The sequence below is a fragment of the Bos mutus genome, chromosome 8, assembly GCF_027580195.1.
Source record: "Bos mutus isolate GX-2022 chromosome 8, NWIPB_WYAK_1.1, whole genome shotgun sequence".
In the NCBI taxonomy this organism is placed as follows: Eukaryota; Metazoa; Chordata; class Mammalia; order Artiodactyla; family Bovidae; genus Bos; species Bos mutus.
Genome location: NC_091624.1, coordinates 27,794,479 through 27,811,616, shown reverse-complemented (window position 1 = coordinate 27,811,616; position 17,138 = coordinate 27,794,479). Strand labels below are relative to the sequence as shown.

The following is a 17,138-nucleotide window of genomic DNA, read 5'->3' as shown; positions in this document are numbered from 1 at the left end:
TATCCTTCTCAGGATTCAGTAAGCACTTTTAATTTGAGGTGTCGTATTTTATCTAAGTTCTGAAACATGTTCTGTTTTCTGTTTTAATAGCACTTCTTCCCCATTCTATCTTACTTTTTGAAATCTTTTTTTTTTTTAATCAAATTCAATGTTGTTTAGCCAGCTACCATTTAATGTATCTGCTGAGTTGTAAACATTTCAATCATCATATTTTTCTTTTCTATAATTCCTATTCCTTTTCATTGTTGCCTATTCTTTCCCCTCCTTCTCTGATCTTTGCTTTATCTTCTCTTTATCCCTTTGAATGGGTTTAATGTATTTGTCTTAAAATCCCCTTTACGATTATCCTATTATCCTCAGTCCTTGGGCTCTACTTCTCTGGGCAGATGAGGCTGCTGGCCCTTCCTCCTGGGGGTTTACCTCCTTGTGTGGGGCAAGATGCCCATGGCAGCCAGTCTGCCCTGGGCTCTGAGGTATCCCCACACAATGGTTCATATTTGCCTCTTGCTGGGCCCCCATGGGTTTTGTAGTTCCAGACCCAATCCATTGGGTATTGTGTGAATCCAGAACTCTCACTAGTGACTAGAAAAGAGCCTGGGATTCCAGCTTGTCAAGGGCAGCCTTCTACCTCCCACTGCCTTTTGGCCTCCGTGGCTGACTCTGCTGTCCCAGTGCTCCCAGAGCTTCTCACAGCAGTTGCCCAGCACACTCCTCCTTCTTCCTCACCCTCTGCTCAGTCCTTCTGGATTATCCCTAACACTCCGCCCAAACCCCAGAATCACTCTTCAGTCCTCACTTAACTGGCCCTTGTTAACACATGGCAGTGGTGCGGGCCCCCCACCTGGAGTCAGATGTCCTCCGTAGAGGCCGTGACACCATGCCGTGCTGGCTGTCCTCCCTGCCTGATCTCCCCTGCTCACGGCTCTTCTGAGGGATTCTGGGAACTCCGCTCGGTCCCCACTATCTGTTTCTCTGGCCTCATAGATTGTCCCTTGGCCAGCAGTTCCTCAGCTTCTTTCTCCAGCCACTGGTCCTTCTGAGCTCCTGACCTGTCTGGATGTGCACCTGCATCCACTGGCCAGTCCCAACAAGTGTGTCCCTCCTCAGTTCTAGGTCTGCTCCAACCCCACTCCTGCCCCAGTCCCTTGATCACAATGACCAGTCCCTCGGCTGCTCACCTTTGCCCAGACATCATCTGATTCTTGAGTCTGCCACCTCCCTCTCACTGTCACCTTCTGGTGCAGGCACTGCATGCTGAACCTCCTCCTCTGTGGTCACCTGCCCCACCCTGGTCCTGCTGCTGTCCACTGTATGTCTGCAGAGCAGCCAGATGAACCTCTGACTGTCACTGCCTTGCTCAAGCTGTCCAGTGGCTCCCCAGTGCTCTTGGCATGAGGTGGCCTGGCCTACCACTGACTTGGGTGCTTCCCTCTGCCTCCCTGCCCCAGCCACCCTGGTTCTTCTCATTCATCACACTTGTCACATTTTCCTCTCCCCAAGGCCTTTGCTAGTACGTACTCTCTACTCGGAGCCCTGCCCCTCTCACTCCCATTCCCCCAGGCTTCAACAGGCCCAGTCTGATCCTGCTTCCTGTCCTCTCCGCTGTAGCACTGCTCTCAGCTGTGGGTTAATGGCATTTCATGCTTACCTGATGAAAACCCCTCTCCAGCATCAGCCTACAGGGGTCTTTGCAGCTGGGCCCCACAGGTCCCTGGCACCCAGGGTGGCATCCAGCACACAGGAGACAGGAGAGCTGCTGACCACAGCACCTCAGCCACCCTGGGTCCTGTGTTTAGCTTGTCCAGGGGGTAGGTTCTCTGTGAAAAGAGGTTTATCTCCATCAGCTGTGCCCTTAGGATCTAACCCCTGTGCAGCGGTCTGACCTCTGAGCACTCAAGAAGAGTACTATTGAATGAGGGGCGAGTGGAGAGCAGGGAGGTTGAGGAGGGATCTTGCTCACACCTCTCGAGCCTCGCTCTGTCATAGTAAGAGGGACAGGTGTGGCATGTCCCCATTCTCCACTCGCCACGGCCCTGGACTCCTGGACCTCGAGGGTCTTGTGATGAGTGTGTGTGTGGGACTCTGCCATGTCTACCCTGTAGCTGCCCTGTGACCACTGAGTGAGGCGTTCCTTCTGGGGTGTGGGGGCAGAGCTCAGGCTAGAGCTCAGGCTCCATGTCTCCAGCCCTGAGGCCCTACCCAGGCCTGTCATGGAGGCTGGGACCTGGGCTTGACGTGACCTCCGACTTGTACTTCCCTGCAGTGCAGAAGATGTGGTAGCCCGCGTGTCGGGCAGCCAGCTCACACTGGGCTACATGGAAGAGCATGGCTTCACCGAGCCCATCCTTGTCCCCAAGAAAGAGGGGCTGGGCCTGGCGGTCCCAGCCCCCACCTTCTACGTCAGTGACGTCGAGAACTACGTGGGTAAGTGTCCTCTCCTGCAAGTGAGTTATGGGTTCCCTGAGCCAGGAGTCCCTGTATACACTGTGAGCTGGTATGACTCCCGGTCCCTTCCCAGGCTCCATTAGGGGGGTTCTTCTTAGAACGAGACCCCATGCCCCAGCAAATGATGTGTGACCCAGGCCTCCTCCCTTCTCAGTTACTGTGCCCACAGAATGGAGGCTGCATGGCGTCCCCTGGCTTCGTTATTGTTGGGCGCTAATGATAGTCACGCCTGGGAGGACTTCGACTGTGTGGCCCTCTGCCCCTGAGCTTTGTGCCATGTCCTCCCCAGCTGACCTCCCTCGTTTGCCCCAGGCATGCCTTCCCGTGGCCCCAGGGCTTCCTGTCCTTCTGGACCCCTTTGGGTTCTCGCTGGTACTTTTGGTGCCCTGTCTTGTGTTCCCCGCAGCTTTCAGTGCTATGGACCCACTTGATCAGGACACCTCTGGGTGGGGCAGGTGCTTGTACATGCCGGCATCATCTGACACAGAGAGGCCAGATGTAGCCTCTCTCCATGTAGCCCAGCATCATCTGGCACAGAGAGGCCAGCATGCACTTGCAGTGACCTCGGAGGGGCTGGTGGCCACACTGCCCTGGCTCTGAGGCTCTCATGGTTGCCAGGGCTTGGGGTGGTCACAGGGATGCCTGGGTGACCAGTGCGGAGAGGGGAAAGGAAAGACCCTGAAAAGGCAAATGCCCTGGCCCGCTCTGGCCACTTACCGGATGGGAGGGTACAGGTACTTGAGGCCCTCAGACAAGTTGTTCAGTCTATGAGCTCTTGAGCCTCTGCATCCCTAATGCTGTGAGTTGTGGGTGGGGGGCAGATGGGTATGAGAATTCAGGGAGAGCATCTGTACAAGCCACTCAGGAAGTCAGTGGCATTCTGGAGAATGGGGCTGGGATGGGAAACACCCTTTCTCTGGAGCCCACCAGGGGAGAGCCCAAGGATGACCAGCTTGTGCTGGGGAGGAAGAAAGGACTCACATTTTCATTCTGGCAGCGACAGCTGTCCAGGGGAGTTTCTGCCATGTCGTAGCACCTATAATAACAGATAATATTTAGTGAGTGCCTACCAGGTGTCAGGCATTTTTATAAGCTATTTTTACATAGGAGCTAGTGTTGTCCTGCTCACAACTCTGTCCCTAGGCCCCAGGATCAGCCAGCTGCAAAGGGTAGGGCCAGCCCTGCCTTGGATGCTGCTTCCCCTGCTGCCCGATCAGCTGTGCCTGCAGGAGTGGGAAGAGGCTTACTGAATAAGGGAGGAGATGGTCCAGAGGTCTAAAGGTCTTTCTTTCACTTCTTGGGTTTTTTTTTTTTAATGCAACTTTTCATACACACACAGAATAAGAGAAGTAAGCAGTGAACCCCCATGTATCCAGTACTGGTCAGAGAACCCACCAGCTTTGGAGTGTTAATTCATCTCCCCAACTCTGTCTTCCTCCAATTATTTGAAAGCAAATTTCTGGTACATAACATCATTTTACCCATGAAGATTCCAGTACACAGCACTAACAGTTTTCAAAAATGTATAATCACAGTTCCATTATTTCCCTTTATTACACTAATAATAATTCCTCAAAATCACCTAAGGCTCACCTACAGTCTCCCCACATGCCTCAAAAACACCTTTTTTTTGTATTTGGATGTTTGAATCTGCACAAGACCCTCACACTGGATTTTAGGTTTTATATCCCTTTAGAGGGCAATGGCAACCCACTCCAGTGCTCTTGCATGGAAAGTCCCATGGATGGAGAAGTCTGGTAGGCTGCAGTCCATGCGGTCACTGAGAGTCGGACACAACTGAGTGACTTCCCTTTTACTTTTCACTTTCATGCATTGGAGAAGGAAATGGCAACCCACTCCAGTGTTCTTGCCTGGAGAATCCCAGGGACGGGGGAGCCAGGTGGGCTGCTGTCTGTGGGGTCGCACAGAGTCAGACACTACTGAAGCGACTTAGCAGCAGCAGCAGCAGCAGCAGCAGCAGTAGTCTCTTCTGTATCAGCCCCCATCCTTTTCCCATTCCCTTGGTCTGTTGGAGAAAGACTCTCCTGGAGAGTCTCTCATGTTTGACTTGGGAAAATCTTATATTGGGGATTTGGTTAACAGCATCCTTGTGGTGTCATTTAACGTGTTCTTCTGTCCCAAGTAGTTCCTGTAACAGGTGGTTGGAGGTTGCTTAGATTTGAGTTCATGTTGTTGGCAGGACTCCTTAGGGTAGGGGTGCTGCCACCCACTTCTTTTCAGTGGTCTAGGCAGTGCAGCCTCAACTGTCCACAGAAAGCTCCATCAGCCTTTGAGCTCATTGGCTGAGCCATGGTGAGGACTGTTGCAAAGGAAGAGTTGACTACTTCTGTCCTTTTCTCTTCTTCTATTGTGAGTCTTCTGTAAAGAACTTTTCCTCTTTACTTGGTTATCCAGAATGCTATGTCTATCACTAAAATATTTTTACCTTGAACTTGCCCCATCAACTATAGAAAATGTAGGAAAAATGTTTTTCCTTTTATTTATCAACCTTCAGAATGTGGAGTTGATGTCCTAGAAATGCAGTTTTTTTTATTTAAAAAAATTTTAAGTGTAAATATGTCCCATGTATTATTTTGGACATATCTACACTAAAAACACCTCCATTGTTTAGCTGAAGTTTAAGTTCATGTGGTGTCCTGTATTTTTATTTGCTTATCTGGCCAGCTTAGCTGAGGGTCCTGATTGTGCCACCCCACTGCACCAGGGGATCTTCATGGTCACCCAAGGGAAGGAGTGGGCAGGACAGGTGGGAGGAGGGTCAGATCTCAGAGCCTAGAGCCTCAGCTTTCCGCCCTTCCCTCGGTTGTCTTCAGAGGGTGAGTGAGCATTCTCTCTGCACATCCTGGCCCCCGACGTCATGGGAGGCCACGTCACCATCCTGGCTGCACTCACCCTCCCCTGCTGCCTCCCCAGGCCCGGAGCGAAGTGTGGATGTGACAGACGTCACCAAGCAGAAGGACTGCAAGATGAAGCTGAAGGAGTTTGTGGACTATTACTACAGCACCAACCGCAAGCGGGTCCTCAACCTCACCAACCTTGAGTTCTCTGACACCAGGTGAGTAGGGCCAGGGCGGAGGGATAGAAACACTGGTTTGGAACATGCTGAAGATTTAAAGAGGAGGGCCTGTGACTGAGGCTGTTGAGGTCAGGGTGGCCTAGTTTATGATGTGTGACTGTCTTGTCTGAGCAGGCATGACCCTGAAGGCAGAGATGTGCCCAAGGCAGCAGGAACACTGAAGCCCTGTTCTCGGCTTGGCTGAAGTGTCACCGCACAGGTGCTGCTGAGCTGGGCGTTTTCGATGCAGTATTGTGCGTTCTGTCCAGGACAGTGACATTTAATAGAATCACAGGCTGTCTCTGCCTTGTCTCATCTTCCCTGGAGATGAGTTATCTGGTCTGACATGGCCCAGCATGGCGAGAAGTTGCTGCACCCTGTTGTCTGTTCTGGAGGGCAGTGGCTTTCCCTTCGCCCGGGCTGTTTATGAGCAATGACGTTTACTCTCAAGGCCCCATCGTGCTCAGTGACACTAGCATGAGCCCACCTGAAAAGTCTCTTTCCAGCTCTCCAAGAAGGGAGTTGTTTCTGGGGTAGATAGTTCTCGGGCCTTCTCTTCGGGAGGAGAGCCCAGTGTTAGATGCCTGCTGTAGCTCCACCTAGCAGCTGGGCTCCTTCTGCCCGCTCTGTGGACCTCGGTTTGCTGCCCGGTAGAATGGGAGCAATGCCATGTAGCCTGAGGTGGAGAAATAGGTGTGGGACTCATATCGCAGAGCACCTTGCCCTGCCTCCCCAGGGGGCATAACAAATGTGCTGATGGTTCCTGTCACTGTGACCGCCCTTCTTGTCCCTGACCCCAGAATGTCCAGCTTTGTGGACCCTCCTGACATCGTGAAGAAACTGTCCTGGGTGGAAAACTACTGGCCTGACGATGCCCTGCTGGCCAAGCCCAAGGTGGCCAAGTACTGCTTGATCTGTGTGAAGGACAGCTACACCGACTTTCACATCGACTCCGGGGGCGCCTCTGCCTGGTACCATGTGCTCAAGGTGAGCGCGGGCCTCTGCTCCCCACGGGGACCCTGTCTGAGCCCGAGGCAAGACCTGCTCTTGACCAGAGCCGGCAGGACCGTCTGTATCCCCACAGGCCTTAAAAGTGGCTAGCATCAGGTAGGAGGAGGGACAAGATGTTTCTTCACAGGAAGGACACAGATGTTGGGCCCTTGGGGAGTAACTCAGGCCCAGAGCAGCGCATGTGTGGTGCTTTTTCTAAAGATTGAGGCTCATGAAGCAATCGGAGGAGGCCCACTGTAGTGGTGACCAAATGCGGTGTCTGGGGAAGGGAGAACAGTGCTGGGGAGCCGTCCTGAAAGAGGGGGTGAGGGAATATCCCCCACGGGGAGAATGAGGGGTTGGCCGGGGGCCAGGGAGCAAGGCTGCGGTGGCTGGCATCTGAGCAGCAGAGAGAGCTAGGGGACTTCTGGCTGGGAACAGATAGGGCAGCCAGAGGGAAAGGGAGATGTAAAAAGACACACAAAAGGAGACCCTGAGCACTGGGCTCACCACCCCGACCAGACCTGCTGGAGCCTGGGCTAGGATAGGTGGCTCAACTTCTGGTCCCAGCCCTTTGAGGCTCTGAGCAAGTCCTGCCACCCACTCCTGCCACCCTTTGTGCATCTCCTGCCCTCAGCCTGTCTGCCCTGGGAGTGAGGACCTGTCGATCTCCCTAGACCAAGCGTAGAGCTGGGCTATAGCTGGCAGGGGGTACCATCCTTCCATCACCAGTGGGACCCAGGCTACTCTCAAGAGAAGAGCTTTCTTATAACTCGTCAGACTGCAGGTCACAACTTTGTTCCCCTTGGCATGTACAGCATCCATAGTGCTGCAAAGATATGGAGTGTGGAGTGGCAGGGGTTGCCCCGAACGTGCTGGAGGCACCGATGCCCAGGATCTTCCTGACAGGCACACTTCTGGATTGCAAAGCACATGTGGTCCCAGTGTTTCAGGGGAGGAATGGTGGGCCTGGGAGGACAATGGTGAAGCTGGGACCCAGCCAGGGACATGGTGGGCATTACCCACCCCCAGCATCCCAGCATATGACAGTTTCTGCCAATGGCCTTTTGTTGGCAGGGGGAGAAGATCTTCTATCTCATCAAGCCAGCTTCAGCCAACATCTCCCTGTATGAGCGCTGGCAGTCAGCCTCAAACCACAGCGAGATGTTTTTTGCCGATCAGGTGGATAAATGCTACAAGTGCACCCTCAAACAGGGCCAGACCCTCTTCATTCCCTCGGGTGAGTGCCTGCCCCTGTGTTGTGTGCCCCACCTCTGATGTTTGGGAGGTCACGCCCTGGGTGTGTGCTGCCTTGCCTTGGGGTCAGTCCTGCTCTGTGGTTACTTCTGGGGCCACCTCGGGGCCATGAGGCCCTGTAGCCTCCAGCCTGGCTGTGCTTCTGGAGGCCAGGCCTGTGGGATTGCATGGGGCCCTGAGAGCCCAGCCTAGAGATCCCAGTCACACTGTCAGAGTGGTGTTTGCTGATCTGGACATTTCAAACACAAAGGGGAAAGCAGGATACGAGCAGATAATGCTCTTCACAGATGTCGCTTTGCTTCACCTGTAAATACTTCACCTTTTAAGGTGAAGGTTTCTGTAAGGCTTCTTTTTAAAAATAACATAATTACAATACTATCATCATGCTTTAAAAATGAACAGTTAACCATGCCAGTATTACCCAATGGCCAATCAGTGTTCAGATTTTCTAGTTGTCATATATGGAGGCCCTCACATTTCCACTGACTTGGGTGCCTCCGAGTCCTTCCTGGTCTAGCCCCTACTCCTGTTTCCTACAACCACAGCTATTTCTCAGAGTCTGGGGGGACAAACCCAGCTCTCCTGGGAGTTGTGGCAGCTCTGCCTGTCCGTCCGTCCTGCATGTGGAGATCAGGAATGCCAGGCAGCCCACCCCTGGGTTGGGTCTGAGCGAGTCTCTTGGGCTCCTGGGCCTGAGTTTCCCTGTCTATACCGCACAGGGCTGGATAGAACAGACTGGGCCAGTTCGAACATAGGCCATCCTTCTGGGAGGGCACACCCAATCATTACATAGAAGCCAGGGCCGGAGCACCTTCCAGGGCCCCGGATGGATGGGGGCACAGAGCAAGGGCTGGTAGGAGCCTGAGCCCATGCTGGCTGGAGTCAGGCCAGGTATGCCAAGAGCCTGGCGTGAGAACACTGTGAAGAGGTGGCCTCATCCCTGTCCCCACAGGCTGGATTTACGCCACTCTGACGCCTGTGGACTGCCTGGCCTTCGCGGGACATTTCCTCCACAGCCTGAGTGTGGAGATGCAGATGAGGTAGGGCCTCACCTGACTCCCCGGCTCCACCGTGGTATGATGATGCCTCCCCTGAGTCCTGGCCGGGCCCAGCCCATGGGTGACCCTCGGCACGGCTGTTTGCCTAGCCAGGCGTCCGCGTGGTGGGGAGGAAGGAGGAGATGAGCTGTGATCCTACCAGGGCCCCTGAGTTGCCTGGTTGCTGGACAGCCTCAGGCCTGTAATAGACTTGGGGGGAACTTAAAGGCCGAGCCGCCTACTCCTTGAGCACTGACCCAGAGCTCTAGCAGCCATGGCCCCTGGGGCTCACCTTCACACCAAGCGGTCATCCTGAGGTGGTCCCCTGGTTCACCTTGCTGTTAAGGCCTAGCAGGGAGGCCCGAGTGGGCATGGCCGCAGTGTAGCCTCTAGCTGTGGCGTGGGTTCACCTTCCTTCATTACCTGCTCAGAGCTTCATACACTGAATAGTTCTTTGCTGTGGCTTCCAGAGCATACGAAGTGGAAAGAAGGTTGAAACTGGGCAGCCTGACTCAGTTTCCCAACTTCGAAACTGCCTGCTGGTACATGGGGAAGCACCTGCTGGAGGCGTTCAAAAGTACGTCATCTCCTGGTCCGCGTCTTTGCCTGTGGCTGTGGGCAGTTAGTTGCGGGCGGAGCTCAGGGATGCCGGAGAGTGGTCACAGGTCTGCCATCATGCAGCAGGGCGGCTGGGCCCTGGGGCACAGGCTGAGCGCTGCCCTTGTGGGGTCTGAGCAGAAAGTCCCCTCAGCTCCCAGGCCTTGCTTTCCCTGTCTGTGTGCTATGGGGCTGGAGGGGGCTTCTGCCTGCAGGGTCGTCTGGTGTTGCAGGAGCTCTGGCCACATATTTCCAGACCTGGTGTGTGTTCTGCTTGGTCCCCATGGCCCTGTGTGGTTACTGACAGGGCTCAGTTGGGACATCGAGAGGCCTGGGGTCTGCCTGGCTACCAGCCAAGGGACCTCGGTAGCACCCCTGCTGTGCTTGGGGGAGTGAGGATGCCAGAGTCCCCCGGGGAAGGCCGTGGGGAGGGATGGGCTTTACTGGGTCCCTGCCCTCCATGAACATGGCCCTCCAGCCTACGTCCTGCCAGCCCTGCCTTTGGGATCAACTCCAGGTGGCCAGCTCCTGCTCAGGTCTCCAGACTTTTTGCAGCCATGTGAGGGATGCAGGAGGAGCATTTGCTTTCATGGAGAGCTTCCTTTTTCAGCAGCACCTGCCTTCCAGGAAGCTGCTCTTTTGTGTTCTGATAAGAGTCTCAAGTAGAGACCTCCTTATCAGGACTCCTTTGTACTTTGACTCTAATTTGAGATCAGAAGGCTGAAAATGGTTCTTAACCTGGGCTGGCTAGGTTTCAGTGAAATTCATCCATCATTTTCTAAACTTCAGCCGTGTACTCCAGGCAGAAGGACTGCCCTGCTCTGGGGTTTCTTGCTGGGGAGATGGAATGGGGTTTGTATGGGCAGAATCACACCCTAACGACCTGGGGACGGCTTGGCTAGGGTGACTGCTGACTAGCTGGGCCTTGCTGGGATGCCCTTGCCTCTCTGCCTTGGGCCTTCCTCTGTGATGGGGCTGACAGCTCAGCAGCCTCAGAGCTGAGAGGGCCCAGGGGTTTGCCACAGGCCAGACATGGTCATCTGGTGGTGTCAGAGCTCAGGGCTGTTCTGCCTCCATGGTGAACTCTCTGCCTGAAGGGGGAATGCTCTGTCCCTTCTGTTTGGGGGCAGCTCTGGCTCCCAAGGATGTGATTGAGGTGGTGCTTGCCCTGGGCCACCCCAGTGGGAAGTGGGCCCACTGCCTGAGCTATGCAGGGGGCTGTGAGCGGGTGGGATCAGCATCGGGGACGCTTGGTTTGGGGCATGACTGTGGTCCCTCACTGTCGCAGGCTGGGGCCCAGTGGAGGGGGAGCCAGCCCACTGCCTGAGGGGCCTGGTGGGTGGACAGTGGGAAGGCCAGTCCTGCCCCTTGCAGAGCATCTTAGATGGGCATCCCCTGGGTTCCAAGAGGAACCGTTGGCAGTTGGGCAGGTGGTGGTGGTCACATGCCTCTGAAAGCTCTGGCCCTGAATATCCCCCACCACCGGGGCTTTGAGTCACCTGCAGGTGGCAGGGGAGAGTGGGTACCCTCCTGAGCAAACCCGTCCGTCTTCCCCCAGGTTCTCACAAATCTGGGAAGCAGCTGCCCCCTCATTTAGTCCAAGGAGCTAAAATTCTCAATGGTGCTTTCAGATCATGGACGAGAAAGCAGGTAGGGAAGTGTGCTAGGCGTGACCCAGGGCAGAAGGGAGGGCGGCAGGCGGGGCGTCATCCCTCGGGCTTGTCCTTCCTTCGGTGGGAACTAGCATGTGAGAGGCAGGTGGAGGGCACCTGGCCAGTCACATATCTGTTGGTGGGGGCAGATGCGGGAGAGGGCCCACCACCTCGGGACCTGGCCTGAGCGGGGGGGCTGGGTGGCAGGGAGATTCAGTAAGAGGTGAGGTGGTAGAGATGGCACTGCGTGGACCCTGAAGGCCAGGGAGCGGGGAGGACTTGAGTCAGTGACTGGCTGGAGGGTCACATTCTGAATAGGAGAGTGGAGATGTCCTCGTTGTCCCACTGACTGGTGCAGGCGTCACCTCAGGAGCTGGCTTTGCTCTATGACTAGGACAGTCCCTTTGCCCTACGTGCCTCCATCCCCCCCGACCATAGGAGCACTGCCCTGTGCCCCTCCTGACTCCCTCGAAGCAGCATTTCTGGGTCCCCCCGCTTTGAAAGCATCGGCACCCTCACTAGCGTCCATGCAGTGGCTACTTCTCCTCAGGGAGGCTCCAGAAAAGCAACTTCCAACTTCCCTTGGCATCCTGCCTGGATTGTTGGTACAGAGGGAGGGGAGAGGCCTGGTCAGCCTCAGGGCTCCCTGTCTACTGCCTTGGGAACCCCTGCCAGTCAGGGGTGCCAGCATAGTCTAAGCAGATCCCACCAGGCCCCCGGAAAGTCTTGAGGAATTGGGGAGTCCAAGAGGGGAACACTGTGTGTCTCTCACGGGTGAGCTGGATGGGGTGGGGCAGTAGGTACCCTCCTAGGGCCGTCCTTCGGTTCTCAAAGCCTGGAGTGGGGCAGGGTGTGCCCCCTGACTCACACCAGTTGTCTGGCCAGGTGAAGTGGCCTCACGCCCAGGAAGAAGGGATAGCCTACATTCACGTCACAGCTGGTAGTGGCACTGGGCACCCCCTCCCCTCTGGAACTTACTGTCCATCTGTAAGAGTGGGATCATGGCAGAGCCTCCTCGTCGGCACAGTGTCTGGCTAGAGTGGGCTAACGCCCTTAGGGCCCCCAGCAGCCAGTCCACGCCTGTGGCAGTGCCTTCCCTTCTGCCTGTCTGGGTGGCAGTGGGGCTGGAGGTCCTGGCTGGGTAGATGGGGGACAGCCTGGAGGGACAAAGGGCATGAGTCAGGAACCACAGAAGCTGAGCCTGCTTGGGGCCCCTGCGAGTGGAGGGGGAGTGGGCATCTGTGCCCAGACTTGGCAGCTGACCCTGTGCATGGGCTATCCTGCAGGCTTTGGCAGAACATGAGGACGAGCTCCCAGAGCACTTCAAACCCTCGCAGCTCATCAAAGACCTCGCCAAAGAGATCCGGCTCAGTGAGGTAGGGCTCACCCTGGTGGCCTGCTGACCCTGCTTGAGGGATGTCTCTGCCTGTCTTCCCTGGTTATCCTGCGAGGGTCGGGCACATGGGAAGCATCCCCTCCCCCAGCCCTCTGGGGCAGGGTCAGCTGCACGATGACGCTGGATCCTCGGCCCTGGTGGCAGACTCACAGTCTCCTGGTGGGATCCTCGGGAATGAGAGAGTGTGGGGATGCTGTGTAGCCCCCCGTGGAGGGGGATGACTCTGCCGCAAGGACTGCTTCAGCCCCTTGAGGCTCAGCTTGTGCGAGCCTGTCCAGCCCCCAGCCTCCCCGTGCCTTGGGGTGGGACAGCAGTCCCCACCAAGGAGGTAGAGTGGTCAAGTGGCTGCTGATGTGGATGGTGTGAGACAGGTGTGAAATTGTCACACGGATGGTATGGATGGTGTGACTGTGTTCATAGACGGTGTAGATGGGTGTGAGCCTGTTATACAGATGGTGTAGGATACGTGTGAGTGTGTCACCAGTGATGTAGACAGATGCTCCTTTTCTGCCTGTTCCCCATGGCCTGGGGCTGTGAGACCCTCCTAGCAGGGCACTCTTGGTCACCTCTTCCTGTCCTTTTCCCAGAATGCCTCCAAGGCCTCCCGACCTGAAGTAACTGCGGCTGTCTCCTCAGACGAGGTCTGTTTTGGGGACCGGGAAAAGGAGGAGCCCCCATCCCCCATTGAGGCCAGCCCTCCGCGGTCCTTCCTGGAGAAAGTGTCCAAAAAAAAGACTCCCAAAACCGTGAAGATGCCCAAGCCGTCCAAAGTTCCTAAGCCCCCCAAGCCCCCCAAGCCTCCCAAGTCACTGAAGCTCAAGGATGGGAGCAAGAAGAAAGGGAAGAAGTGCAGGGGCTCAGCATCACCCACCATCCCCAACCTGGACCTGTTGGAGGCCCACACCAAGGAGGCACTGACCAAGATCGAGCCTCCTAAGAAGGGCAAGGTGGGTGGTCTTGACCTCCCTACCTGTAGTCAGTGGGCCTGCAGACACCTCCGTGGAGCGGGCCTGTGGGCTGGTGCTGGACCTGCTGTGTCCTTGTGCTGGAGACCCAGGGCAGCTGGGCTCTGCCCCAGCAAGCTTGGTGTAGTGGGCAGCTGGGGAGAGACCCTCATGATAAAGGCAGCGGAGTCTGTCCTGGGTCAGGGTGGTACCATCAAGGGTCACCTGGGGGGACAAGCCGGCTGAGTCTTCCCTGGGGCCTAGACATTGGCTGAAACCTAAAGGTGGGTGAGGCACCCAGTGGAGGGCAATGGGGAGGCAGGAGTGGAGGTGATGATGGGCCAGGCTTCCTTGGGGCCCTGAGCCCCTGTGGCAGTAAGAGAGCAGGCCTGGCCTTGAAGTCCCATCAGTGTGAGTAGAGGGTCTTAGGTATGGACTTTGGGAACAGTGAGTCTCTAACAACAGGCCATACTGAATGGTTTCCTGCTAGTGGAACATCATTACCCGATGTTTCAGGGCTTAAGTGGGACAAATGGTTTTTCCTTTTCTCAATGCAAAGAGGGCAGATGAATGTATGAATTAATAGATGGATGAGTGGATGGAAAGAAGAGAGGGAGGAAGGAAGGGTAGGAGGAGGAAGAGTGGTTGAATGAATGGGTGGGTGAATGATTTATGAGTGGGTGAGTGGATGGATGAATGGTTGGTGAATGAATGAGTGGATGGGTGGGTGGATGGATGGATGGTGTGGATGGATGGTGGGTGGGTGGATAGGTGGATAGTGGATGGTGGGTGGGTAGATAGGTGAATAGTGGATGGTGGGTGGGTGGATAGGTGGAGTGGATGGTGGGTGGGTGGATAGGTGGATAGTGGATGGTGGGTGGTGGATAGGTGGATGGTGGATATGTGTGTGGTGGATAATTGGATGGATGGGTGGATGGATGGGTGGGTAGATGGAAGGATGGTGTGGATGGATGGGTGGGTGGGTGGATGGTGGGTGGGTGGATAGGTGGTAGTGGATGGTGGGTGGGTGGATAGGTGGATAGTGGATGGTGGGTGGTGGATAGGTGGATGGTGGGTGGTGGATATGTGTGTGGTGGATAATTGGATGGGTGGGTGGATGGATGGATGGTGTGGATGGATGGGTGGGTGGGTGGATGGTGGGTGGGTGGGTTGGTGGATAGTGGATGGTGAGTGGGTGGATAGGTGGATGGTGGATAATTAGATGGGTGGGTGGATGGATGGTGGGTGGGTAGGTAGATAGTGGATGGTGGGTGGTGGATAGGTGTGAGGTGGATAATTGGATGGGTGGGTGGTGGATAGGTGGATAGTGGATAGTGGGTGGTGGATAGGTAGATGGTGGGTGGTGGATAGGTGTGCGGTGGATAATTGGATGGGTGGGTGGGTGGATGGATGGTGTGGATGGATGGGTGGGTGGGTGGATAGTGGATGGTGGGTGGGTGGATAGTGGATGGTGAGTAGTAGATAGATGGATGGGGGATAATTGGATGGGTGGGCAGATGGACGGATGGCTAGTTGGATATGTGGTTGGGTATATTGATGGATGGATGAACTGATGTATGTAGGCAAGCAGGAGGTGGGGACTCTGTGCTGTAGGGACTTTGTATTGTAGCCTGATGGACCCTGCTGCCCTCCCATGTCTGCTACTAGATCATGGCTAGTATTTTCTAGGCCACAAAGAATGTCCTGAGTGTGCCCAACAAGGAGGTGATCAGCACGCAGAATGACGTGGAGCGGTTGGAAATCCGAGAGCAAACTAAGAGCAAGTCAGAGGCCAAATGGAAGTATAAGGTGAGGTGTGTGTGTGTGCAGGTGTGCTGGTGAGTGAGTCTACCCTCAGGGAGGGCTGTTAGTGAAAGAAGGTGGTGTGTGAGGCAGGTGTGGGCTTGGTGGCGCGTGTGGGGTGTGTCAGGGTGTGTGCTGTGAAGGTCTTTGAGGGTCTGGGTGTGCACGTGGCCTCCTGGAGCCACCTTCTGAGGGTTGGTGTGGGCACATCTTAGCCTAAGAGGATGGACGCTGTTGCCCTTAGTGGCCTGCCCCGGTTCGAGCTGGCAGTCCTGGAGCTGGTCTGTATCCAAGGGCAGTTCCTGTGGACCTGGGGCTGTGGTGGGCCTGGGTCCTTGGGTGACATGTCAGAGGGAGGAGGCTGGCCTGTCCTGCTGCCTCTGCCCACTGGGCACCTGTATGGGGTTCAGGGACGGTCCTGGGTTTGCTTTTCAGAACAGCAAACCCGACTCCCTGCTGAAGATGGAGGAAGAGCAGAAGTTGGAGAAGTCTCCTCTGTCAGGGAACAAGGACACCAAGTTCTCCTTCTCCTTCTCCAACAAGAAACTGCTTGGGTACGTGAGTGCTTGTGCCAGGAGGGGTTGGTTGTACACGCACCACATGTTGCCACACATACCCTGAGCATCTCCTCTCCACATCACACACACACATGCTCTGCTTGTGCACACCTCATACACACACATACACTCGCCTGGAGGACTCTGCAGATGAGCCTCTGTTCTGAGCTAGAGGACAGGCACACCCCTCATGAGGGCCTCACCAGGCTGACCCCTTTCCTGCCTCCTAAACCAAAGAGCTCAGGTAGGTAGGCAGGGAGCAGTGGTGTGTGCGGCAAGGAGGGGAGGGTATGATTGGGCAGATACTAGCCAAGTGCTGTCCTGGGCTGTCACAGAGGACATCGTAGGGGTCAGGATCTTGGCCTAGGAGTCCAGAGGGCAGTGAGGAGAGGCTGGTATGAGCCCAGTACTCTCAAATCCACCTGAAATTATGGCTGTGATTGGGGCCATGGAAGGAGGATTTGTGGGGCCTGGGGTGCTATGGAGTCCGTGGGTGCCCAAGGGAATTGGTGGGAGGGCTTCCTGGAGGAGATGGCCCTAAGCTGAGAGGTGGGGCACCCAGCCTGGGTGGGTCTGTGTGTGTGAGCTGGTGTGTCTAGGTCCCAGACTGTGTAAGGGATCTCGGTCGGCTGACCAGTGTGGTGGGCTGGCCAGATGGGAGGTGGGTGGGCCAGGAGCCCTGTACCCACCGAGAAGCCCCTCGCTGGCCTTCTGGCAGTTGTATGCTAAATCCAAAGTGCAGCGTGGGTGCCTAACAAACAGGAGGTAGACACATCCCAGTGGGAACGGGGCCACTTTGCGCCTGTGGATCTGAGTTTTCTCATCTGCAAAATGGGAGAAGGCCACTTTCAGGCCGCGGGACACAGCCATCAGTGTCTGGTGTGCGCGCAGGGCCCGGCACAGGTGGGCCTGCTTTTCCCAAGAGCTCGTGGCAGTGTGCCAAGGCCTCTTGGCAAGCAGATGGGTTGGATCTGTTGTCATGACTTCACGGCCCTGGGCATGTCCTTGACTTATCTGAAGCTCAGCTGGTGGGTCCCGGGGAGCTTTTGACGGCATTAACTGTATGACTGACTGACCGTGCTAGAGTTTAGAAATGGAAGGGAGAAAAGGAGACATGATTCTATAACCATGTGTGTACACGGGTATGTGTATGTACACGGGTATGTGTGTGTACACGTGTGTGTGTGTTGCATGATGTAACTCATGCCCACACCCAGCAGGGCTCACTGCCAGCTGTCCTCGGTATTTCCACTGTTGGGAACCGGAGCTGTGCCCATTGGGAATTGCAGACGCCTGTGCCCTGCCTGCTCTTCCCCACTGCTGAGTGTGCACTTGTGCCCTCAGCTGACCCCGGGGGCAGCAGCTGGAGCATCGGACTCTGCTC

General features: G+C 55.7%; 1 protein-coding gene across 2 annotated transcripts in view; it reads left to right on the top strand.

The window, feature by feature from the left end:
- PHF2 (PHD finger protein 2) overlaps positions 1–17,138 on the top strand; it is a 93,043-nt gene that overhangs the window by 62,718 nt on the left and 13,187 nt on the right. For both annotated transcript variants that reach the window (XM_070375251.1, XM_070375250.1), the window contains exons 4-14: positions 2,264–2,424; positions 5,380–5,521; positions 6,322–6,508; positions 7,589–7,751; positions 8,721–8,808; positions 9,276–9,382; positions 10,961–11,052; positions 12,341–12,430; positions 13,038–13,397; positions 15,084–15,203; positions 15,633–15,751. In XM_070375251.1, coding sequence (XP_070231352.1) covers positions 2,264–2,424; positions 5,380–5,521; positions 6,322–6,508; positions 7,589–7,751; positions 8,721–8,808; positions 9,276–9,382; positions 10,961–11,052; positions 12,341–12,430; positions 13,038–13,397; positions 15,084–15,203; positions 15,633–15,751 — 1,629 coding nt within the window. The remainder of the gene's footprint in view (positions 1–2,263; positions 2,425–5,379; positions 5,522–6,321; positions 6,509–7,588; positions 7,752–8,720; positions 8,809–9,275; positions 9,383–10,960; positions 11,053–12,340; positions 12,431–13,037; positions 13,398–15,083; positions 15,204–15,632; positions 15,752–17,138) is intronic.